The 25,500-nt window shown below is 39.3% G+C and overlaps 1 protein-coding gene across 1 annotated transcript in view; it reads right to left on the reverse strand.

Annotated features, from left to right (window-relative positions):
- Positions 1–1,643: 1,643 nt before the first annotated feature.
- poln (polymerase (DNA directed) nu) overlaps positions 1,644–25,500 on the reverse strand; it is a 45,513-nt gene continuing 21,656 nt past the window's right edge. Inside the window, exons 14-22 of the mRNA XM_028563664.1 lie at positions 23,205–23,282; positions 17,118–17,229; positions 15,256–15,338; positions 10,156–10,287; positions 4,776–4,886; positions 4,388–4,466; positions 3,385–3,452; positions 2,952–3,013; positions 1,644–2,388 (exon numbers count right to left, since the gene is read on the reverse strand). Coding sequence (XP_028419465.1) covers positions 2,296–2,388; positions 2,952–3,013; positions 3,385–3,452; positions 4,388–4,466; positions 4,776–4,886; positions 10,156–10,287; positions 15,256–15,338; positions 17,118–17,229; positions 23,205–23,282 — 818 coding nt within the window. The 3' untranslated portion in view covers positions 1,644–2,295. The remainder of the gene's footprint in view (positions 2,389–2,951; positions 3,014–3,384; positions 3,453–4,387; positions 4,467–4,775; positions 4,887–10,155; positions 10,288–15,255; positions 15,339–17,117; positions 17,230–23,204; positions 23,283–25,500) is intronic.

A 25,500-nucleotide genomic window follows, 5' to 3' on the forward strand; every position in this document is an offset into this window, starting at 1 on the left:
TACTTACAAATCTGACGGGTCGCCATGGCAGCCAGGGAGACTCATGCTGTTGCCCTTGACAACTGGAGTCTTCAGAGGGACCCTTGGGCCTTGGCTGTTGTTAATGGCACAGGTCATTAAAGTGAAGGCATTGTTTCTTCAAATGTACATAATCATAAGGTCATTCATATCATTAAAGCGAAATGTTTAAGAAATAGAATAGAGGCCAACATACGATGGATCTCCATCATGCATTTTTCTGTTTTTTATTTATAAAAGTAGAAGATAACAGGCATAATGTAATAATTATTCATCTCCCTAATATGCCTTGCTGCCAGATTATTTTAACTGGTGAAATAAACAAAAATGTTCCAATTGACTATATATAGAATACAACTAAACAGTTTTTTTTAAATTAGTTTTGTTTTACCTCCATAACTACTTTGAACACCACTACTCCAAATTTCACTGTGCCTTCTAGAGATTGCACATACCAGTCTCACGCTCCCCTCTGAAAGGGTGGTGGTGGTGGGGGGGGATGGCCGTGAACCCTAAAACCACAGAACAATGAGAGAATAGAGGACAGATTTCCATAACACTGTCCCTTGCTCTGGTTTTGAAGTGCTCAAACTGACCTGGTGAGAAAAGCTTCTCTCACAACAGCACATGGAGAACACATTCCTGTCAGTGGGTTCAACAGGCAAAGTGAAGGGCTTTTGCACTGAAAAAGAAAGGAAACTTGAGGAATATAAATACATGACAAGACAGAACTGTTGGCAGATCTGCTGGGTATCCCACATGCCACCTTTGTACCAACCTAAAAAGTGACAACTCCTATAATTAGCAGCCAACGTGAGGTGACATTTTAAATAGGTAATGGGGGTTAGGCTTTTTTTTTTAAATGTCACAATGGTGTATGGTTCTGCCTAGACCCATTTTGTAGGCTTAAAGGGTCTTAATTGGAAGGGCCAAAAGAGCCTTGCTGTGGCTGCCAGAGACAAGGAAAGTCAGTCAGCGTGCCTGGAAGCCGGTGATTGTATGTGAGTGCTTTCATGGTGGCTGCGTAGATTGAAAAAAAGAGTAGGGGCGTGTTTCTTAAGTGTGTGTATGCTTGTGTACGAGCATTCGTGGAATGTGTCTTCTGTGACAGAGGCACCAACAGGACAAAGGGGAGAGTGGGCTAGCGCCAAGCGAGTGGATCAATGATGAGCTGGAGAGAGCAAAGCGCTGGATGCACATGGCTGAGCAAAATTAGATCATCTTTGAATCAGCTGAATGCAACCAACAAAAAGGTGATTTATTGGAGAAATCGTCCTTGAAAATATCCTGACTTTATGGCATTAAAATATTAGAATATCTGCTGAATACAACTGACCTTTTTTGACTCTCCATTGCTCTTTGCCCCCCCACCCCCTAGAATCATCGTCAATTAAGGGTGAAAAGAATATTGTCAGGGAACTATGATTTAAAACTCATTTGTAACATTAATTAGCTTGAATTTTTAAATTCAAGCTAATTATGCTTGTTCAAATATTCTACGCTTCAGTTAATAAGAGCATCAGCTCTAAAAATGCTCTAAAATGTAATGTGCAAATTAGCTTGAAGAATTCATTAAGGATTAATGCCTAGTGTACAAAGAATAAAACCTGCATGAGAAAATGAAACCGGGTGAGAAAAGTCATTGGGTTTATCAAGTGGGAACCTCAAAGCAAGAATTATTCTGCACAAAGCGTCAAAACAATAAATACAAGCATGTTTTCTATAGAATACAGTACACCAAATTGCAGGTACACAGTAGGTCAACGCTATGCCTTTTTACAAAAAAATCATACAACACATTTTATGAACCAATAAATATCAAGCACTCTCTCAAATGTGGAGATTCACCTTGGCAACACGGCAGAGAAAACAGCATTGGTCTTAATAAGAGTGTGAAAACAGAGGAGAGGAGGAAGGAAAAGAAGAGCGATCCAATCTGTGGCTCCTGCCATTGCCCCCGCATACGGATGGAGTGAAAGCAAGAACTGGGAGCTGGAAGGAGCTGCAGCTGCCTGGTTTCCATAGCAATGTGGATGCAGGACACGTGAAGAGAGCGGGAGAGACAGACTTAGTGAAACAGAAAGACTACAAGAGAAAGAAATGTAACAAGAAATGGAAAAAAAGGAAGAGGCAGAAAGATGAGAACACACCAAGAGGGATAGGGAGCAGAGCAAGAAAATATTGTAAAATGTATTTGATACAGAGGCGTAGTGGTAGAAGAAGCAACAGAGGTGGTGAAAGGGGGAGAAAGATAGAAAGCGCAAAAAGAGGAAGGACTTAAAGAGAAGGAGAGGGAGACATTGGAGGGATGTTAAGCTCAGACATGGATCCCCAAGACTTGCCACTGGAGACTGCCACCTTCAGGGGGACCTGGAAAACACACACACACACACACACACACACACACACACACACACACACACACACACACACACACACACACACACACACACACACACACACACACACACACACACACACACACACACACACACACACACACACACACACACACACACACAGTAAAAGAGAAAGGTGTCAGTGTGTCAGCACACCTGTGTAGATGTCATGCCCTGTGGCTTGCATTTCAATAGTCAGTAGTCCACTGAGTAAATATTTGTTTTAGTGAAAAAGCAGTAAAGATGATTTCTGTGTCTTAAAATTAAAAAGTGTGGGTTGATGGGTAAAATATCGGCATAATATCATGCACTGTACTTAAGAAGTATGAGTTTCAACCACAACACGTGCAAGTAAAAGCAAAGACTTTGAATGTGCCTATTTCTTGGACCATGTTGTTATTGTGTACATCTCCATTTGCCTGGGTCCCATGGCAAAAAAACTATTTATGCATCCACAATTGAACAAAGGTTGAACACGACAACTGACACTATTATATCACTGGATGATTTTAATTACAGGATCCATTTACTCACCTTAAGATGGACTCCTAGATGGTCAATGTGCTGAAGGGACTCCATGGTGCTCCTCACCAGATCTGCACCAAAGTACATGCACAAACATGTAGAGTCATTGCATTGTAGGTAATGTATGTGCAGGTTTTGACAAGGAAGAAGAATGTGGGTGAAAAAAATCTGCTGCATTGATTTTGATCATTTAAAAAATAAAACTGGCCATCGTGAGTCGGACATTGTTTGATGCAATGCTAAATCTGTGGAGTTCTCTTTTAATTGTAACATTGTCACGAATTGTCATGAATTTACCAAAACAAGCCTTAATGTCTAAAACACATTTCAAGCATTTATACTACTTTACATACAGTATTCTTCACTCTACAAATACTTGGCATCACAGGTCATGTGTCTTTGATACAAGGGAAATATTTGATATTGGAAGTTGTAAATTCACCTGCAAACTGTTCCACCTGGGAGTCCTCCACTTCGTACAGAAGCTCATCGTGGAGCTGTGCTATCAGCCTACAGTTACAAACACATTCAAAAATGTATAAACACACCAACTACTGCTAGACTATAACTTCAATTTAGGGCTGTACCAAATGTCTTTTTTTTCCATTCGAAACTTGGATTGAGCTTTTCGAATCAAGCTTTAAATATCTGTTGTCATATTTTAGGACGTCATCACCCAAAAAATAAAATAAAAAATAAAAATAACTCCTTGAACAAAATTCTCAATTTGAATGATGTGACTGATCAGATTAAATGAGTTAGTCTTGTTTTATTAAATCAACTTTCTTTAATGAATATTCTTTCTCAGTTTCGTCAACATAAATACATGTAGGCAGCAGGCTAATCCAATAAGGGTATAAAATAATGATGACATAATAATTGCACCCTTAGCCTTATAGCAACATTATGCTATGACAGAAACAATGCTCTGGAGTTATCGGAAATGTTTGGAGCACACAAGTCAGAAACAATCCTACGCAGCCACCACTGGAATCTAATACTACAAATAGTATTATACTAATAATATTCGTATAGCCTAATCTTTTGTGCTGAACTGTGCAGAAATACCAGTTATAATTAATAAACATGAAAAAAAAGAGCTGGTCAGCAATCGAATGTTGATTTAGAATTCCAATGTCAACGTTATGAATGAAGCTTTGAAGCCTCAAACTATTCCGTACAGGCCTAGTTCAACTACTACTAATATTGCGGCATCTTCATCAACATGCCACCATGCAGGCTTCAAGTAAGTCCTCCCTGTACTTTGCATCCTGCTCACCCAACATACTCATTTAATTCTAGTATACTTTTGTAACAGCAGCAATCATTTGAGAGAACTCTATTGCTGTATGATGGGAGAGAGTGAAGGACATATTGTTACATTAGGAAAAATGGCTCATAATATGAGTGTCTTCAGTCACTAGCCCCATGTTGAATGGTTGTACCTGACAGAGCGTGAGCTGGAAGAGGAGACCAGCTTGAAGATTCTTATCATGGCCATCTTACAGAGATCAGCAGCAGAACCTGCACACACATACACAAACAAAGTCCCACACAGTTGCAAAGGGGTACTCAAGAGGATGAATAGATTTAGCCAGCAAAAGGCCTGTAGGCCAGGCAGTGGTTAGAAAGCTAAACTGAAGAAGCTGACTAATGATTAAATGAGCTGTAAGGTAAGATATTAAAGGTATTAAATAGTGTTATAGTGATTTCTTTTCCCACAAACAGCTAGTTTCAAACAACTGCCACTTCCTGATCATTAGAAGTAAAACAATAAGATTACAGACCAGCAAACAAGCCTACGCTATCGCACAGACATGTCTGTCATCCTACCTTGGACCACAAAGTTGACTGCCTGCCTCTCAGCCTGCATGCGGATACCCCAATCGGGGGCGTTGATGTTAGGGAGGGTGCGTCGACGACCCATGATGGAGAGCACATACCCTAAACAAAAGCAAAAACACAATATATTTAATAATTAACAGTTATAATTCTGAAGAATGTATGCGAGGTGCGATCATGCCTTCAGTCTAGTTTGAGCAAATCTGTCTTTGAGGGCTGAGAGATAGATTTATTTTGTTTTTACTGAATATTTGAAGGCAAACGGTTTACATTTTGCTGACATATAAAACTGTATATTTTATATTATATTTATTTTACTATTCATAACACTTATTTTGTTGCAATTGTATGTTCTTGAAATTAATAATTAATATAGTTAAAAATATAATTATTGCAGATATACCCTGAAATATTGTGATACTGTTTTAGGGCTATATCGCTAATCCCTAATGCAAGGAATAAAAGACTTAAAATTGTGTGCAAACAATCAGAATAAAAATATAATGTGACCTTCAGTTACTTATCTACCTCCCTCTCCCCCATGTTGAATGGTCATGTTTATTAAATGAGAAACAGAGTTATACTGAAATGATATTTGGGAACTTGCTTGTGTAGATGTTGCATCTTGCTGAAATGCAAATTATTGTTATACATATAAAGCATTTCTTGTATAATATAATGCAAAATATTATAACATAGAATCTGGTATAACTGTTATATCTTTTTTTTAAGACATTCTTCTGATATTTGCTTGTCTAAACAGACAGAAACAGACAGGTATAAAATTGGTGGAGTTCCACCTTTTAAAACATACAAGGGGAATATGCTCATCCAAAGTCTTTATTAAGTTTTGGCCTATAACTCATCAGTCTGTGGATGAAAACACTCTACCATTTCTGAACTCCTTTCAGGCAAGTGACTCATGCATAATGACACGCTGAGCAGAACTAAAGCTACAGATTTGAAGAGAACAGTTTCATGAAAAGTAATTTGTTGAAAAAGCATTATAGATGATTATGGTAACAGTGGGTTTACAATGACACATGCACGCACACACACACACACACACACACACACACACACACACACAACACACACACAAACACACATGATTCAAATACAAAAGCAAAGAGAAACACAGTCACATTCCCAGTACAGTCACACAAACACACATTAGAAGGCAACACAAGAATGTGCAGTGACGTGATGCACACATTATACCCAAACACACACATCATGAAATGCAGGTATGCAACACACACACACACACACACACACACACACACACACACACACACACACACACACACACACACACACACACACACACACACACAGGACCAGTACATTCCACCAGCTGGACAATAGAGCAGGCTTTACAGCTAAATCCCTTTAGTATCCCTTACTATGAGGAAAGCCAACCAGGGTATGGAACCTGAATGACCCTCTTCCCAGAAGACACACATACAATCACGGACACAAGCATAAATGTGTAGGAAATGAGCGCACAACAGACAGTAACAAACACAAAAACCTTTACTCCCTGTGAATTAACCCATGACACATGCGTGTGACCTTTTCACCAGGAATGTGACCTTTGCTCTGGGGCCCAAGGACAGGGATGTGAGGTCTACTTTGTGACACACAAATGTTGTTTCCAACCATGGACAGTTGTGTGAATCACACTGGAATGTGTGTGTTTTTCATACCCAATTGGCAGTTAAGTCAGTGACACAGTGCTGTTCAAGTTCAGGCTGTTAGTGTGGAGAAAGCAGAAGTACGTTTGATGGGCAGCATAACTGGAAACTAGGACAGGAAACAATTCAATAGCATCATTTCTAAACTTTTGGTGGTATTGTACTGATGATATAGTTTCATTGTTTATCAAAATTAAAAACTTATAACCAAATTAGTTATTAAAGGCACTGACAACCTATTCTCAATCAGCTTTTTTACTGAGTGATCTGGCCTTATACAGCCAAGTTAGTCTTGCACTTCCATGCACCATTTGGGATTTAGCAATATTTAAATCAAAATCTCATCAAATCACACTCACACAGTTTTTATGAAGCAGATTAGTTTTTAAGGGTTAAACACACTTAAGAATGTTAATGTTTTTCATCACCTTTTAAGTTGTTATGGTGAACTTATTAGTGTTAATAAAAGTTGCTTATTTACACATCCAGCTGTTACAGAGCAACATTATCATTGATTTGGAGCTTAATATTCACTATCTTTTAGCTCTGTTTTTGGTCACCACCAACTCCTGAGGGAATAATCTGACTCTTTAGCTGCTAAATGCTCTAATATGGTCACCAGCTAATTGCTACTTTTGTCGGTGTGCTATGTGGTTCTGAGCGGGTAGTGCACAGTGGGGTTTTAGAGCTTTTTAGCTGAAACAGCTGTCTGCTTTGACCAGAAATGGCGCTATGAGAGCAGTGAGGGTGAACGAAAACAGTAAAGTTGCAACCAGACAGCCAAAAGATGAGCAGAAACTCACTATAAAGCTCCGTAACGCTGATGGGAGCTGAAGATTCAGGTGATAATTGTATGTTCATTGCTAAGAGTGATCCCTTTTACATTGTCATTTGATACATTGTCATTATAAAAAATATTATTTACAGCCACTTCATTTCTTAAGATTTGAAACCAAGGGGCTTAAAGGTCTATGTTTGGTCTGATGCAATGGACAACAGCAGAACATAGTTCATTACACTGAACATCAATTTGGTTAGTTTCTATGTAGTTTTGTATACATGAGCCATATTGTAATATATATAGACATTGAAAAAACATTTTTATTGTTATTGTCAAATTAATTTTGCGAAATTGCCTAGCATACTGGAAAGTAAGACTGGTAAGAAAATTATTTTTTTTTTGTATCTCAGCACCCATAATGACAAATTAGTAATATTCACTGGCAAATATATGTCTTAATTATAACAATGATGTTGGTAAAGTAACATTTCAGAGAACAAAAGTTGACTTTTCTCATCATCAGTGTGTGTGGTGTTTGAACTGAAGCTGCCCACATAACTCAGTGTTGCTGCCATTTGTGCGGACCATTATCCATGACAGAGCATAAAAGGCTGAAGCAACAGCTAAACTGCAAATCCCTTCATTATTAATGACAAGCCTTTGCCAGCTCCACTGTGTGCAAGAATCTGCAGTTGAAATATCTGCATGAGTATGGGCATGAACAATTTTTGTGTTTGCACAGCAGGGTCTATGCAGATCTAGGCTTCCCTGTGTCTGCTGTGGCCTTCAGAAGAGTTGGCTGGTTTTTTGTCTTTTTATCTCAGGCAGTCTTTACAAGTCATTCACTTGTTACAGCATTCATCCCAAAACCTTTGATATAAAAAAAACAACAGGACAGGCTTACCCAGTGTGGTGGCTTTATCTCATTTTAATATCAAGGACAGCGAGCATGGACCATTCAGAAAAGCGCAGTCATGGTAGATATGGCTATAAAGTAATTAATTGTAGTGTATATAATAAAAAGAAACTATCAAAATATTCATATTTTAGTCCTCATCTTTGGCCCATTTCTTCTGGGTTATTACATTTATGTTATTCTTCCCCCATTACATCCAAAGCCTTTTTCCTCTCTTCTCCTCTCTCTGCTATTACACCCACATTGTGATACTGACCTCACATTCATGTTGCCCTGTCCAATACATTTTCAACAAATATGACAGTAGCTGAACCTGCACTGTTCACCTCATCTCTGCTCAGCCTGCCAGCATCCAAAAGTTCTGAACAAAATATTGCTGTATCATACCAATCAACTATAAACTCAGGGATGTGCAGAGTGGACGAGTAGCCCAGACATGAATTAATCTCTGCTGCCTGAGTCACAGCACAGCTAAAACAGCCATCTAGTGTGATACCTTATATCCCCTAAGCCAGCACAAGTTACAGAGGACTATTTTATCAATCAGCTACTGTAAATTTCTGATGTGAAATGAGGGAAGAGACAAATGGAAAAGAGATATAAAAACAGTGATTGGATGAGGAAGAGTAAAAGGAAGAGAGACAGATAGGCAGGACCATGGAAAAAAAGGAGGAGACACAGAAAAGAAACATAAACAGACTGAAGGACAGCAAGACAAAGTGTGAGGCGAGTGGGGAAAATAAATTCCGGCACTGTCTCCGATGGGACGATAACCATGGTGATGAGCTGAATTAAAGGCGACTGTGTGACGCAACATCACATACACGGTGATCTGTGCGCAGCATTTTGGAAGAATGAGTCCATTAGGCTTCAATTAGGAAACGGAAAAAAGGGAAAGCAATGAGCGGGTAGTGTCACCGGTGATATGTTGCTGTGGGGTGATGGCTGATCACCTTTCTGTGTGGGGTCAGTGTTTGTGACAAAGGTATACACCATCTCAGCTGACAATGTTTACTACAAAACAAGGTTAATTTATACAATAAGTGTTATCCAAGATAAAATGAAGAAGGATCCAGTTTTCAATACAAAAAAGCCTGAGAGTAAGTGGCATTTGTTAGTACTGATACAATTGGCTCTTTCTCACAGAGACTACTATTTGATTGGGGTGTAACTGGCTTATAATTTAACTGCTGACTTTTTACATGCTTTTACTAGATAGGGAAAAGCTGATACAGCAAATATAAGATAAAGTTAAGATGGGATTGGATACCAAACCTGAGGCTGAGGTTTTAACCCAAACATAGGCCTCAGTGTTAAAGGTTGGAGGATCTGTTTTGGCGCAGACTGACCTCATCCCTCTGCCTGTCGACACTGGGCTCATGTACTGTCTGCAATGAGGTCTCAGGTGTGCAGTGTTGGCAGTTCAGTCCGAATATAAATTGAGTGTCCCTTCTGAACCATCAGCCCCTTCTAACCCCCCCCCACCATCCACCTCGTCCCCCTTACGCATTGACCCATGGCAGTTTGTCTCATTACTGCCAATGCAAGCACATCTTCTTCTTCCTCAGCCAAACACACAAAAATCCAAAGAGAGTGTGGGTGAACACCTAAGAAATTCAAACTACATAGTGTATGTCAAAAGTGCAGGTCCTAACCTACACACACACACACACACACACACACACACACACACACACACACACACACACACACACACACACACACACACACACACACACACACACACACACACACACACACTTTTAGTTATGTGTGTGGGGACATGTTGCTGTCTGACCCTAACCTTTAATCCTATACATAAACATTTTGCTATTGAATTCTAGGAAACCGTTCTTACAGTATGAGGCACATTTTCTCCAATGTCTTTCCCTTTAGGAGCATTAAGACTCAACATAACCTTGAGGCAATGCTTTAGGCTATATGGGATACACAATGGGAATTTGAATGTACACAGACCTTGTTTGTGGCACTGCTGGATGGTCCTCTGGATGAAGGCATGGACTTCTTTGTAGGTCTGCAGGAAGCTGTCCTGGAATCGGCTGGCCTGCTCAGCGCTCACCCCAAGGATCCCCGACAGACGCTCACGACCTGCAGAGAACAGCATTTGGCTAACTAGTATTTAACTATGCAAGCTTACATCAGGTAGAGAAGTTACAAGGAAGACATTGATGTCATGCAGATATAACATAAATAGTAGCCTATGATTAAGTATAATTATTAGCCATGATAATTCATTGTGTCCTAGATTACAGCTTCCTCATTGATTTATTATCTTCCACACACAAATAAGTGTTAGTAGAGTTAGCTAAAAAGTTGGCAATATCTGAAGTATGCAAAAGGAAAAGTGTTGCATTTTGGGAAATACACTTATTTGCTTTATTGCAGAGGGTTAGACTGTAGGAAGTTACTGCACCTGGCATATAACCCCCAATAACACTGCAATGTGTTGTTTTTACACTTGAGTATTTGTACGGATCAAACAAATAAGACATAACGTGTTAATTAGTGACTAGCTGTACCCTCGTTTCCAGTCTTTGTGCTAAGCTATGCTAGCCGGCTGCAGTTTTATATTTATCATACAGATATGAGAATGGCATCAATCTTCTCATTTAATTCCCGACAGGAAATCAATTAAGCATGTTTCCCAAAATGTCAAACTATTCCTTTAATATCAATTTTCTGTGATGATCTGCATTGTGAATGACCTAACTGCTAAAGACCTTGAGCCGACAAATGAACAACCAGTGAATTTAAATCGAGCAAAACTACCTTTATCATGACTGATTGAAGAGTGTGAAAAGAGATAGGAGAGGCCAGGAAAAGAGAAGAAAGTTGAAATGGGGCGAGTGAACAGAGGACAGACTGGACCAGAGGATAAAAGAAATGAAGAGAAAAAGTAGAAAGGTGAAAGATAGAAGAGGACAATATAAAAGGAGGGTGGGGCAGGATCAGGGCAAGAGACGTGTTTGTGTGAGTGTGTTGAGTGAAGATAGACGTGCTTTCCCAGGAAGTGTTAAAGGTGTATAGTTTGTAACAAGAGTAAAGGAGCGGGCTACAAGGTGATGAACAGATCGATAGAGGCGTGTAGAGGGTGAGCTAAAGAGTGCCACGGTTGCTGTGTGTGTGTGTGTGTGTGTGTGTGTGTGTGTGTTTGTGGTTTGGAGCTCTAAGGGCTGTGAGTTAATGTGTGGTTGGTGATGAATAATGTCACGCCAAATAGCTGAGAGCTGGTAGGAAGGTTAGCAGGGGGGACAGGGAGTAGTTTTTGCAGTATCATAAGCCAGTGTGAAAACTCATCCGAGAAAACACATACTAATAAAATATCTATGAGAATGCCGCAAATAAATCAAATCAATTTAATGTTTTAAGAATCAATATAAAATATACTTCAAATAAAGTTTTAGTCAGAATAATAGGTTGACCTCTAATTCTTAGTTCCTAAAAGTTGACTTGGACAAGATTACCATTAAAGCGTAACTCTTGCCAAAATGGAACCTAGGGTCTTTTTGTGAAGTGCTCAAGTTCATGAGTAGAGCCCCTGGTGATACTTGGAGCAAAGTTTCATGTTGTTTCGAGCCTTCTTAGTGTTTCAAAAATAGCTATTTTGAGGCTAGCATAAAAGTCCAAGCTCCCCCATTCAAAAGGCCCTTTAACCGAAAAATGAGAATACGGTAAATCTTAAAAGTGGCGCTTCCATCCTAAATATGCTTTTAAACAAAAGTTTGACTTGGGTACATTCACAAAAAGACCCTAGGTTGCATTTTGGCGAGAGTTACGCTTTAAGTACTGTATTCAAGTGTTTTTGCTGGCAAAATGGCACCCCAGTGAATACTTGATAGATATAAGATGGATATGTTTTTTGTATTAAGAATAAGGATAAAATAAAAAAGCCTTGGAGCAGATGAAGACATCTGAATTCATTTGAGTTGGCATGTCTGTCTGTGTGGCAGGTACACAGTTGCGGGAATATGTCCCTTTGAAAAAAATAAAAAAGTAACCAGTTAACCTCTATCATTTCCATTTCCTTCTCTTTATTTTCCCACTGCAGATTATACCTCTGTCTCACCACCTACTTTATTGGTTGACCCATTTGAATACGTATATACTGTATGTGTGTGTGTGTGTGTGTGTGTGTGTGTTCATGACTCCATAGCATTGCTCTGCCCCTCCTCCCTTATCTGATTATTGTCTTGCAGAGAAAGCTTCCTTTTAGTATTTGGTATCCATGGCAACACATCCTTCTGTTAAGTGACTGTGATTAAAATAAAATGCAAAGACAGGGTTTCCTTCCCTGTTTGTAAATATACAGCTGCAACATATGTACAGTAAATGAATTTTTGTTTTATAAAAGATTATATTATAGCATATAATATAGGCAATTTAATATAGGCCCTATATTAGAAACAAACAGGTTTATCTCTGAGAAGGTTCCTTCAGTTGTTTAAACAATGTGAACAGACTCAGATACAAAATCTTTCTTTGATCATGAAGCTGATTGTTACTGTACAATTCCCTAGTTTATCAGTGAAGTGTCTGAACTACACTGCGGACTGGATTCTCTGCTCACAGAGTGACAGCTGACTCACATGAATGGGTCCAGCGCAGGTTAAATGCGCATTGTCAGGTCATCAGTGTTACAAATTGTATGTCAAGGTTAACGTTAGATCCAGTAACTAATGTTTTTTCTTTTTCATAGAGTTTTTAGCCGCAGCGGCCACCACAACAGAACGTTGCTAGTGGAAACAGTAGTATTTAGTAATTACAGGTTTTCTTCTCCTACTTAACAAAATATGCAGCTGTGGAAATAAAAATAAAACTGTAGGCAGATGTCAGCAGTGTGGACCGGCGCTGTGTCTCCCTACATGTTGCAGAAGAACCTGTAAGCGAGTGGGGGTGCGGAGAGTGTGAGAGAAGATAGAAATGGATTCTTTACGGTAGAAATGGATTATATAACTATATCTCGTTTGAAAATATATCGATATACCTTATAAAGTCGATACAATGCCGAGCCCTACCGCGAAGAGCTGTCCGTCTAGATACTGATCAGGAGCTCCTTCTATTCCTCCTCTCATATACCCTCTTACTCCCAGCCCCACCCACTCTTCCCCTTTCCCCTACATTACTCTCTGCTTCACCACCTCCCCTGTCTTGTTTGCTTTTAGCCTACATTTCCTCTCTCAGCATCTCACTTTGTTGCTCTCATTATATCTCCTTACGCACTCCATATTTTCTCAACATTTTTAGCACTGACCTTTTGCTTTATGAATTGTCACTGCATGCATCCCATGCCCCCCTACATGTCTCAAATGAATAGCTTTTACACATTCGCCTCATTGGTTGTTGTGGTTTAATGTGTTTCCCAGAACTGACTCATTCATCAATGTGTGTGTGAGTGAATGTGTTTTTGTTCTCATGTTTGTTTTCTCCCGCTGAGAAGTGACTCTTGCTAAAGTAGAAATGCCACAGAACGCATCATCAGCTTGAGAGCATCAGATTTTGTTGAGCTCTACAATGCACTATATGCATACTCCATCCAAAGTGAGAAACAGCCAGTTCCCAAGCTTCATTCAAACCATGCGGTTCAGGTCAGAGCTGATAACTAGTGCAATCTATTTAGCTGTATACCACAAATACAGCCCATGTATAGTCTACTGATCATTTACTTTAAAGTAAGGCTGTGTTCAGACAGAAAAACAGTGGTCAATTAAACGGCCCATTTGTGTGACGTCCTGTTGAGTTCTTTAACCCCCAATGTAGCACAAGTAGACTTTAGTCTGTCTCAACTTTTCGCTACAGCCTAAACGCACTACCCCCATTCAAAATGAATGGAAAGACCTGCGTTTTTGCCGCCCCGTCTGACGGCCAAAAGCAGGCTGTGTGAATGCCCACTAAGTGAACATCAGTACTCATACATGTCAAATTCAGTTAAACACATACAATAACATCGACACCTTAGGTATGAAAGCTGTATGAACCAGCAAAACCTTTTTATGCATGACATACACTGAAGTATTTCACAGTTTCTTAAACAGGATATAACATGTAAGTAAGCTTTATCATTTTTGATTCAGATGTCCCTTAAAAAATGTCCCGATGTACCTAAAGATTATAGAGATAACTATATATACTAAATATGAAAATAATGAGCACAGAACACTGTACAGCAGAAGCCTTGCAGGTACGGCAGTCATACATAAATGAGACATGCATGATTAACTGTGTTTTGAAAAGGTGCTACAGTCTGGTATAATAGCAGTTTTGACAACAGACTCTAAAGTTATCAAAACTGTTATTATACTACAGACTTTTGAAGATTAGTCATTTATTATTAGTCAGCCCATGGCCTATTTCACAACACACCATCGCAAAAGCTGGCGTGAAAAAAGCTCTATATACTCTACATAAGCATTTAAACTGGCCACTGGCAATAAAACCTGATGAAGAGTGCAAAACCTCTCTTTATCACACAGGTGAAAGCACAAATGCACATGCTCTTGTTTTGTATGCCCAAACACATGTCCACATCAGGTTCATATATACATGTGTAAAACATTACACGCACTTGACTCTGGTTGTGTGTGTGTGTGTGTATGTGTGTGTGTGTGTGTGTGTGTTTTCACAAGAGCATACACATGTGTGTGAACCAAAAATGGGTCACAAGTGACACAGACAAGTCTCTTTTTGGGCCACATCGGTGTATTATACATTCATCTTCCTCTCTATTTTTATCTTTTCCTGTGCCTCCACCATCTACCCCTCATCCCTGCCCGCCCTGTGGAATCAGGAATGTGATCCACGGCATGAAAGAAATGCTATCCCAGCAGAAATCACTGGGCATCTTTGTTGAAAGATAACCTAAATCTTATGATACTGCAATCTCTTCCCTCCTCCTCCTCTTTCAGTTTTATTTCTGATTGATATCTTTGGCTACATTTACCCTCTTCTCACAATGAACCACAATTTTGACAATACAGGTAAATTGTCCAGTTGATTAATGAATCTGTATGTTCATCTATGAGAGTGTGACTGTGTGTGTGTGTGTGTGTTTGTACTTACCTGCCCCGTATACAACAGAGTAGACAATGCGTTTGGCATGTTCCCGATCCTCAGAAGTCACCTCACCCTCACTCACCCCCTTCCTGAGTGACAAAGATTAACACATTGAGAGAGACGTGTTTGATTCTATACTACATTAAAATATACACACTGTACATATAGAGTGTCAGGGGAGAACAAAATGGTCAAAAGATTTGTTCGAAAATCAAATTCTAATCCAGTTGGAGAATTAACTGATGGTACAAGCTAAAATTAAGTTTTTTTTTTAAAGGGAAATATGCAAAAGCAGTCCTTGGTTGACCAATGTATAAAAAAATTAAAAATGTTATACAATGGATTACTATTTTTGATACCGGGGACAACCTTGGGACATAGAGAAAGTAGAAAAGAGAGAAAAGTGACACAGAGAGGGAGGAGATAGAAAAGGAGAGCAGAAAATCACTACAAGAACAAAAAGGCAAATAAAGAGAGAAGCTATGTGAGATATGGAGGTTAAAAGGACATGAAGTACAAGGAGACAGAGGGACTACAGATAAGAACATAGACAGGAGGAGAGAGAAAGAGGTAGGGATGGACAGACAGACAGAGACAGTTATGTAATGTGACTCGTAGACAGCCGTAGTACTGCGGATCAGACAGGGCAGGAGGACACGTCTGCAAAGTGGCATTTCTGGAGGGGCTGACTGGGAGCTGCCACTGCTGATCAGTGTTGAGAGAGTACCCGGCCCCCCCACCACACACACACACACACACACACACACACACACACACACACACACACACAAATTAAAACCGTATCTGGTGAGCTTCAAGACTCCAGAGTTTCATGATGTCAGATGTCTTGATGCTTGTAGCCTCAGGATAAGGACTCTTAATTGATTGAAGTGATTACACTTGCAATGCCTCTCTCTCCCTGTTAAATGCCAGGTTAAGGTAAATTATGGTTAACCTATAACCTCCAGTGGGTGACTCAAATGGGAGCATTTCCCTTCACTGTGCATCTAGTTGATAGGAATCCATACTGGGTTTTCACTGCCTCCTGCTGGCAAGGCATTAATCTTCTTTTTCTTTTATCTGGTACACTACTGTTCAAAAGTTTGTCATCTCCTGCCACAAAAGTTTGATTCGATACAGCCAGAAGTCTAAGGAGACTACTCTATATTTTAAATATATTCTTTTGCATTTAGATGTTATTTTGGTTGCAGAGTTTGCAAAAAAAGTAAAGAGAAAAGCACTAGTAAGTTATGGTTCAACCAGACTGACAACTGAAGGGGCAGAAAGATACAGATTCCTCTGAAGAAAATGACAACTAATAGTTGACAATTAATCAGCTCTAATCAACAGGCGTGTCGCTTTAGCAAAGCTATTCTTAAAACTTCACAATAAAAATAGGGTTAGTAAGTTAGTAAGTCTAGGGTTAGCACTATTGGAATTTTATCAGGGAATACTATGGACTGAAAAATCTCTTCCATCTAACCACTGAGTAGACTGCAGAGGGCCCAAAGAAAAACAGGACACTAATTTACTTATTTAACTAATTTATTTAGAGCCTAGTTGCACTGTTATGGTTCAATAATGATTGAGGGTCTTTTTTGGACTGGAAAACAAAATCAAAGGGTATTTGCGGGAAAGATGGTTACAATAGCATTCTCCCCGTTCATGGAACACTGTGGGGGACCAACTGGAAGTTTGAATCACCTAATTTATCATTTAATGAAAGCTTCTACATTTGTCATAGCCTTCCATAAAATGTGCTTGCTGCTGTTACGTGTTACTGTTAGGAGACACACAGGCATCAACACTCACCTTGGCAAGCTGTTCGTGTGTGTGTGTGTGTGTGTGTGTGTGAGTGAGAGACCTACCACTGAGAGGCCAACATGGTAAAGACGTCCGCCTGCGGGTTGGTGAAAATGCGGAGCAGCTCAGGGTCAGAGGAGAGGTGAGCCAACAGACGCAGCTCCACCTGGCAGAAGTCTGACACGTACACACCCGCACACAGACACACCCGCACGCACACACACACACACCTTCTTAATGTCACATCTAAAATCATCATTATCCAATCACAACATTGAGATTTGCGGAAAAAGACTTATTTGCTTTCCTGTCAAGAATTAGATGAAACGATCGATACCACTCTAAGACATGAGAGTGGTTTCGATCGAGAGAGGGAATAAGAGTATTTGCCAAATTGTCAAACTATTTCTTTAAAGTGCCCATATTATTCTCATTTTCAGGTTCATAATTGTATTTAGAGGTTGTACCAGAATAGGTTTATATGGTTTAATTTTCAAAAAACACCATATTTTTGTTGTACTGCACATTGCTGCAGCTCCTCTTTTCACCCTGTGTGCAGGTCTCTGTTTTAGCTACAGAGTGAGACATCTCACTACTGTAACATCTTTGTTGACAGTCACACATGCGCAGTAGCTAGGTAAGGATCATATCAGCTAGCTAGCTGTTTAAACAACTTTGGTCAGTTACAAGGCAGGATTAGCTGGGAGACTTCTTCTAAACGAGGGCGCACTTCCAACTTTACGTGGAATACCTGCAGAACAGGGACATGTAAGTAGTTCTTTTGTAGATTATGGTGAACTAGTGTGTGTTGTAGCAGTGTTTTGCCATTGAGAACGAGCTAGCATGCTACGGTTAGCCCCTTTGTTTCGGCTATTGACGTAGAAAGCCCTGCAGATTTTGAACAGCTCACCTGGAGACTGAAGGCAGGTTACATTCAGAAACCGTATCTCACTCAAAACAGCATGGATGGATTTTTTTCCAAGTTTGTATGCGTGTGGAAGCACCAGAGGTACAAAATAACACAAAGTGATTTTTTTTATAATAAGGGCACTTTAATATGGGTGCAAATATACAAACACAGAAATATTTCATGGAAATTTTCAAAAAGAATAAGCTGAGCCTGTGCTTCTTTGACATGATGTTGCAATTATGTTACTGCATCTTATCCACCTAATTCTCTATAATAGGTCTTGCAACAGGATCTTCTGTGAATGCATCAATGTGATCTGACTGAATTGCCATCATTTGGATCTAATTTGCTACATCCGTCTCACAGTAAGCGAACGCTGCCATCACATAAATCCATGTAAAGCTGGGTTATTAAGGAAACGTCAGGTTCCTTGGAAGCACATAAATGCTGATATTAAACCTCGATGTGACTATTCACATTGACCTCAGGATTGTGTGAATGCAAATGTTGCACCTACTGGCTAAACATCAAGGAATAGTTCACTAAAAGGTGAAAAAAAATGTTTTCATTTAACAAGGACTTTAAAGCTTTAGTGCGTAACTTTTTTATAATAATAAACATCCGTTACATCCAAGCCATTGCCAAATGAGTTGCTACAAAGCTAATTAAGACTATCGGCTCCACACAAGTCTCTCTGTATTGCTCAGCATGGCTGTGTTTAGAAAGTGGTGTCGTCCAAGGGACTTACATAAGCAGAGAGATAACCAGAGGCTTTAAATGCGACAAACTGACAGACACACAACAAAACATCTACAAAATAGGCGGACAGAAACTCTGTCTCACCTAACAGCACACTATACACCTGCATGTTTTGTAGATGCACACAGACAGACAACTCTGTAAACAGAAATATGGACTGACACATGGGAGAGAGAAGACACTCACACGTGTCTTTGTGGCGAGGGACATTGTGTTAGGGCGACATATCCTGTGCTCACAGGTACTCTAGCTCTCTTGTCAGATTGTCAGATCTAAACTGAAACATCTCTCAAGATGTAATCACACATACACACACTCATATCAACCCCTACAAAGCAACCGCAGTACATTCCATTACTGCTATTTCACCCAGACGCATCTCTTCCTCTGCTCGGCTACTTCAAAATCAAATAAAATGCGGCAAATGTGGGGAAAAAACGACTCAAAATGGATGGTGGGGAAAATGAGACTTTCTCTCAGTGACGATGAAGCAACCAGCTGTAATAGGTTTCTGCTAATGTGGGAAGAGAGAGAATGATGGGGGCATGGGCTTGTGAGGGGGAAATATCATGCACTGAAGCATTAAAGTTAGTTATTTACATTTCTTATAATTGAGATAAATCTGACAATTTACTTTGATACAGTTTTCAGGTCATACTATTCGGCCGTACTGAAAAGAGGAAGAAAATTCCTCAGCTGTTCAGTTCACAACGTAGGTTAAAAGGAACACCAGCTACCGTTTAACCCAGGTCAGCCGCCATAGATTGAAGAGGAAAAAGATAAAAGGGACAGGGAGAGACTCCAGTGGGATGGATAAAGAAAGGAAAGCAGGATAGGGTTGTGATGGGGAGGTAAGCAATGAAGGAAAAGTTTCTAAAGATATCCTCCCATCAATGTTTTATGAGTCAGATCACATTTCCTCCAAGCATGGCCGGCAGCTTCAGAAACATATTGCTGACCAGGATGTGTGTGTGTGTGAGTGAGAGAGAGAGAGAATTAATAATATGAGACTACACATGCGAAGTGTGATCTTGAGTGAGTGTGTGTGTGTGTTCTCCAAGGCCACCTTCTAACAGAGGTAGTCTCTGTGATTAAAAAAACCCCACCACAATCAAGAATCCTTGTATTGATCCATACAGTAACTTCCTCTGTAGATTAAGCCTTAAAATTGGTTTAGTTCACTGCCATTTGTGCCCTTAAACTGAAACTATACAGCTGAGAATATATAGATGTAGATGCTAGACCAGGTAAGATTAATTAGTATATTAACTATGAATTTACTGAATAGCCATTATTGCTTTCTGCTCGCTTTAATCAAAATTTAAATAAAACTTCATCAATGGCAATTTTAATTGAATATCTTGCAAAACGTTGACTGTTGATGCAAACAAATACACAAGGTAAAATTAATCCCTTTGGGTTCTGGCCACTTATGATGGTATTTGTCATTATTTCTATAAATCATGTATTGAGCAATCATTTAATTAAAATAACAACTATTTATCTGTAATGAATACACTCATTAGTTGTAGCCCTAACAAAGCACTTTGCAGGGTTATGTATTACTTGAGAATAGAGGTATTAAAAACAATAAATAAATTGGTACTAGCTCCTGTAGTTCCTTGGAGAGCATACTAAGATATTGAGGGGGCTATGCTGTGGGTCATACATTTTAATGCCGTCACCCACAGTATCCTGAACAGCCCTCAGTAATGCTTTGCAGTACAATATGAAGGTTATGCATAAAAGCTTAAGAGCTCAACTAAAACCTGCACAGTGAGAACATGAAATGTCCCCTGTGGGTTGTGGTTGGTCTCGAGAGGCTTCCAGGAAGGATGATTCGATCAGCATACAGGCCAAAGCAATTTAAGGATTTAGGTAGAAGTGGATTGTGAGAGTTAAAGTCAACTGGGAGAAATGTGTGCTATATGCACCCTGTACTTAATAACTAATACCCCAGAGGACAAGAGGAGAGACTGGACCAAAATTCCAACTGAACACAAGATTTATTCCAGAACAACAGCTGTTAGTCTCAATCTCAGTATTACAAATTTTGCTTTACTGTTGAAATACGTAATGTGTTTGGATTGGAAAGTGTGGCTATATTAAGTCTCACTTGTAAAATCTTACTAAATCTTCTACCTTGATGAATAAACAGTATAAATAAATTTTCTCACCAATCGTTAAACCCGCAATGACAGATTTTTGGCCATATTAGGGAAAGTGAAAACAACATATCATCATTTCACATAGTCCTTTGATATATTATAAAAATATCGATGATAGCCACTTTAAGTAATATGTGGGAACAAAACTGTGAAAAAGTACTGACCAGTACAGTACTGGCCCTGAAAATTGTGATTACTGATGATAGAAGTCAGTGGGCTATTTACCAAGCATACCCACACAAGTATTCTCCATGGACCTGTGCATTTACAGTATTGTTCTGATGAAGATCAGTAGGCTGATACATGTCGCTGCACCATGACTTGGGGCTTGCCAAACAAACCAAATCTTTTTAACCTTTTTCTAAATTTTACTTTAGCTCATTTCTACTAGTACAAAATAAATTCTCCAAAATTACTGCTATCATGACAACAAAGCACATTATGCAACTGCTGTTAACATTTTGAATAACCTTTAGCTAACAACTTCATCCTGTTGCACAAATGAACTGTTTTTAAAATGCTAATTGATATTTGTCAAGTAGCCCCTTTGTGAAGTAGAAACATACAATATCTTGCAAAAAAAACTTGCTATTTTAATAACCACACCACTCACACAACAAACGTTGCTCTTTACGAATGCTGCACACAACAATTGTATGTATTTATGTATTTAAATCAAATTTATCTTACTTTATTATGGACTAGGGGTTAAAAAATAAACAAAATGGAAAAGCTGAACTAAAATTAACAGGGTCGATGAGGGAATTGGGCCTGCCTTTGTTCTCATTTTGGCTAGCCTCTCTTTTTCCTCTCAGCTCCAGCCCCCACACACCAGCAGACATCTCCCAATAGAAAATAACTGAAGTGACAATTGCAATATAAACACACACACACACACACACACACACACACACACACACACACACACACACACACACACACACACACACACACACACACACACACACACACAGCTCAGGCACACAAAGGTTGCTTGAGGACAGGGATTTTATATTTTATATTTAAAATAAAATAAATATAAAATAAAATAATAGTATGTTTTATCTTAGGTAAAACAGACTAAGCCATGTTTTGGATTCTTCTGAGGGTTGGATCAATAAACACAACACACACTCAAGACAAATATGCGTCATACCCCCCCACACACAATGCTTTTACAGGCATGAAAGTAACATTTAGATACGTAATTTGTGTTGACATGCCTCTTGGTTGAACTTTTTCTAGGGACACTGAAAAGTGATTGTAGATTAAACACACACACACACACAGCAGTTGTTCCAGTTTGCGAAGGACATTGGAGGACATAAATGGGTGACTGGGCGAGGACTCCCTGGAAGGGGTTGTTTCCATGGCAACCTGGCCTAAGTGCATGTGTGTGCCTTTGTGGTTGTGTGCTTGTGTGCTTGCCTGCCGGTGTGTGTGTGTGTGTGTTTGTGAATCCCTGCCATGCTGTGTGTGTATATGTGGGATCCTCGCTCTTATCCTGCTGCTGCTGCTGTCCTCCTGCTAACCCTGGTTTATCTGTCTGGTTATGTAAGTGCGCGACAGTGTCAGGGCCAGCAGACACCCAGCGTTCCCTACAAAACTCTTCCAGGCTGACAGTGTCCCAGCTCTCCCCTCAGTCTGCACAGCATGGACCTGCGGTACACCCTGAATGACCTTCTAATACCAGCTGAGGTTGTCTCAGCATAAGAGGGTTTTTCAAAGTTACAAACTTGAAAAGTCAAATCAAGCCATGGGAAAACATCTATGCTGATTTGAGATTGTAAGTGCAAGTACAAAAATACAATAGGACCAAAACTCAGACTCTCGTGTCGCTGTCAAAGCAGGTTGTCACACACGTTTTCCACAAGGCTGAATCACTCCCATAGGTTTAGTTGGTCTCTGGGTCAACAGTGAATGCAATGACATGCCTGAGCAGCTAATTGCTCCTCAATCAAGAATAACTTAATTTGTATAAAAACATGTGCAACGATTAAAGTTTATGCCTGTGACCTTTACTTCATAGTTGCATGCTAAGTACAATGGACAGATCCAAAGTAACTGTTTTAAACATATGTATGACTAACAGCAGGAAGTAAAAAAAATATATTAGAAGGTGCTCAGTAAAACATAAAAACAGCTGACTCCCAAAATATATTAATTAAAACCTTTCCCAAAACAATCCAAACGTTTCGGAAAGACACAGAAAATCTGAGCCTCATTACTTTGTATGAGATTGGGTGACAGGATTAAAAAATAGTTCTGTATGAAAGATGTAAAACATTAAAGTTTGACATTACTTATTGTCTTACCTGCAGCAAGAAAGGTCCATCCTTCCTGAGGGATGAACATTGCCCGAGGATGAACAGTCACCACCTCCTCCTCCTTTCCTGTGGGGACCAAACACAGACCCCTGAGGAACACCTCAGCAAATCATCCCCCCTGCAAAGAGCATGCTACTTTAAATATACAAACCATGTTACGATAGCCTCTAGTAACCTGCTTGTTTAGATTTAGAATATTTTATGTGGTACAGGAAAACTAAAGCCTGTTTTTGAGCAACACAAGGGTTTCCAGTATTCATTCATTTACGGAATTTAAATATGTCCAATTCAAGAAAAAAACATTCATATCAACAAACATATGTGATGAAAAAGTGTTTTGGGTCTAATAAACATCTAAAACTACCACAATACCATTTATTATTGTATGATAGTATAATAATAGTATTTTCCTGTCATTGATGTTTTAGGTTTATACTTTTAAAATGTATACTTATGATTATAAAAAAAATTAAATTAACACAGATTTAACAAAAGATTAAAAACTGGCATTTGTAGAACAAAACACTGGAAATTATTAGAAACACTGGTTAGAGGCCATGCAAGGCAAAACTTGAATTAAATCGACCTTCCATAAATAAGCAGAGCATATCATCACATGGATGTCTTTCACAGCACATTTCAAAACAAATTTATTGACTAGACATACAGCATAACACAGTAATTTAGTTCAACTATCCTGTGTGTTTATTTGTGTGTTGGACAAAGAGAGCCACACAGAAACACAGACAGTGAGTGGCTGGGGACTTAGAGGAGCAATAAAGAGAGCTAACACTGACATCTGATGTAATGAGTACAAAGTAGTTAAGTTGTGAAGCCACAACGCCCCATTGAGAGGCGAATCAGAATCCAATCGGGATCAGTCTATCACTGCACTCTCTGCTGCAAGGAGCTGGACTGAAGTGCTGGCTTTAGTGCAGGAGAAATTATGGGTAACAAAGAACCATCACATCCCACGTCAGCATGATGAAAATACAACTACAGCAGGACATGCACACACATAAACATACATGCTGATGCTGAAAATGTGGCATCAAACACACATGCAGTCACTGTAATCAGTTGTGATTAGGGCATCACCTCTCACCTCAAGACATAAAGTAATAACTGATACAGGGAAGACAGACAGAGAGAGAGAAGAGGGGTAATGGTGGAGGGAAAGAAGGGATGATATGAGCCATGTAGCAGGGACAGAGAGAGAGAAGAGCATCTGATGACAAGGAGCTTTGGGAATCTGAGTGAGTGAGGAGCAGAGGTGCTGATGTTAGCACCAATGAATCACTCAGAACATATAGAAACACTGAGGAAGCAAGGGACAGAAATAGAGCTTTAAAGCTGAGTGTGGCACCACTGGCTGTGACTGACAGCAGAGTCAATGTGGCCTGACCATGCCAACAGATAGATGGACTTGTTTTGATGTTTTATTCATCTGCAAATGGAGAAATTTAGTTTTTTTTCCCCTGTATTTGGGACACACTGCCAGTCAGTTAATTTGGTACCCCTGGAGCAGACAAGTATTAAACTGGAGCCCTCCAGTTAAGCAAGAACCTCAGAAAACAACGACCAAGCATTTCTCATTAGAGGCTGATTATTTGTTAAGTAGTGTCTGTGCAGTGACAGTCACAAACCCATGACATCATAATTGGAAAGACCAACAGGTTAGAATACAAATAAGTGAAAACCTAATGTTCATTCCAGCGTAATTCAACTGAAAACAAATGTCTCTTTCAGGCAATTAATCTTCCTTCAACAAAAAATATAGGTGAAATAGGCAAAATGTCAACAAGTATCAATATACAGTAACCTTTAAGAAATAATGTCCTTTAGATATTCATTCAACACTTCATTTTCATTAATTTGAAATGTAGGATTTTTTTTTTTAATATTGCAGGGACATCTTTTGCCCCCACTGTCTCAGAAATTAGGGCATTTACAAAATGATGAGGGGCACTTTAAAAAATAGTAATTAGTGCATAAAGTTGCTGAAGCATACTACTGCTATTATCAGTGCCTTTCTATGTAACTGCGCTGTTTGCGTATGTTGTAGACGAAAATGGAAATTAAATGAATAAAATAAAAATAAAATGCTGGCTTAATGTAGGTTTAGGATATTGGCCTAAACTGGTAAATATTATTTATTTATTTTCAAAATCTTGTGGGCAATTTTTGCCCCTCAATCACGTTTTATAGGAAGAAATCACGTTTATTATTCAAAAGGAAGAGGGATAACAAGAAGAGGGGTGGTGAAACAGAGGAGTGATGGGAA

Source organism: Perca flavescens, chromosome 19, assembly GCF_004354835.1.
Source record: "Perca flavescens isolate YP-PL-M2 chromosome 19, PFLA_1.0, whole genome shotgun sequence".
NCBI classification, from domain to species: Eukaryota; Metazoa; Chordata; class Actinopteri; order Perciformes; family Percidae; genus Perca; species Perca flavescens.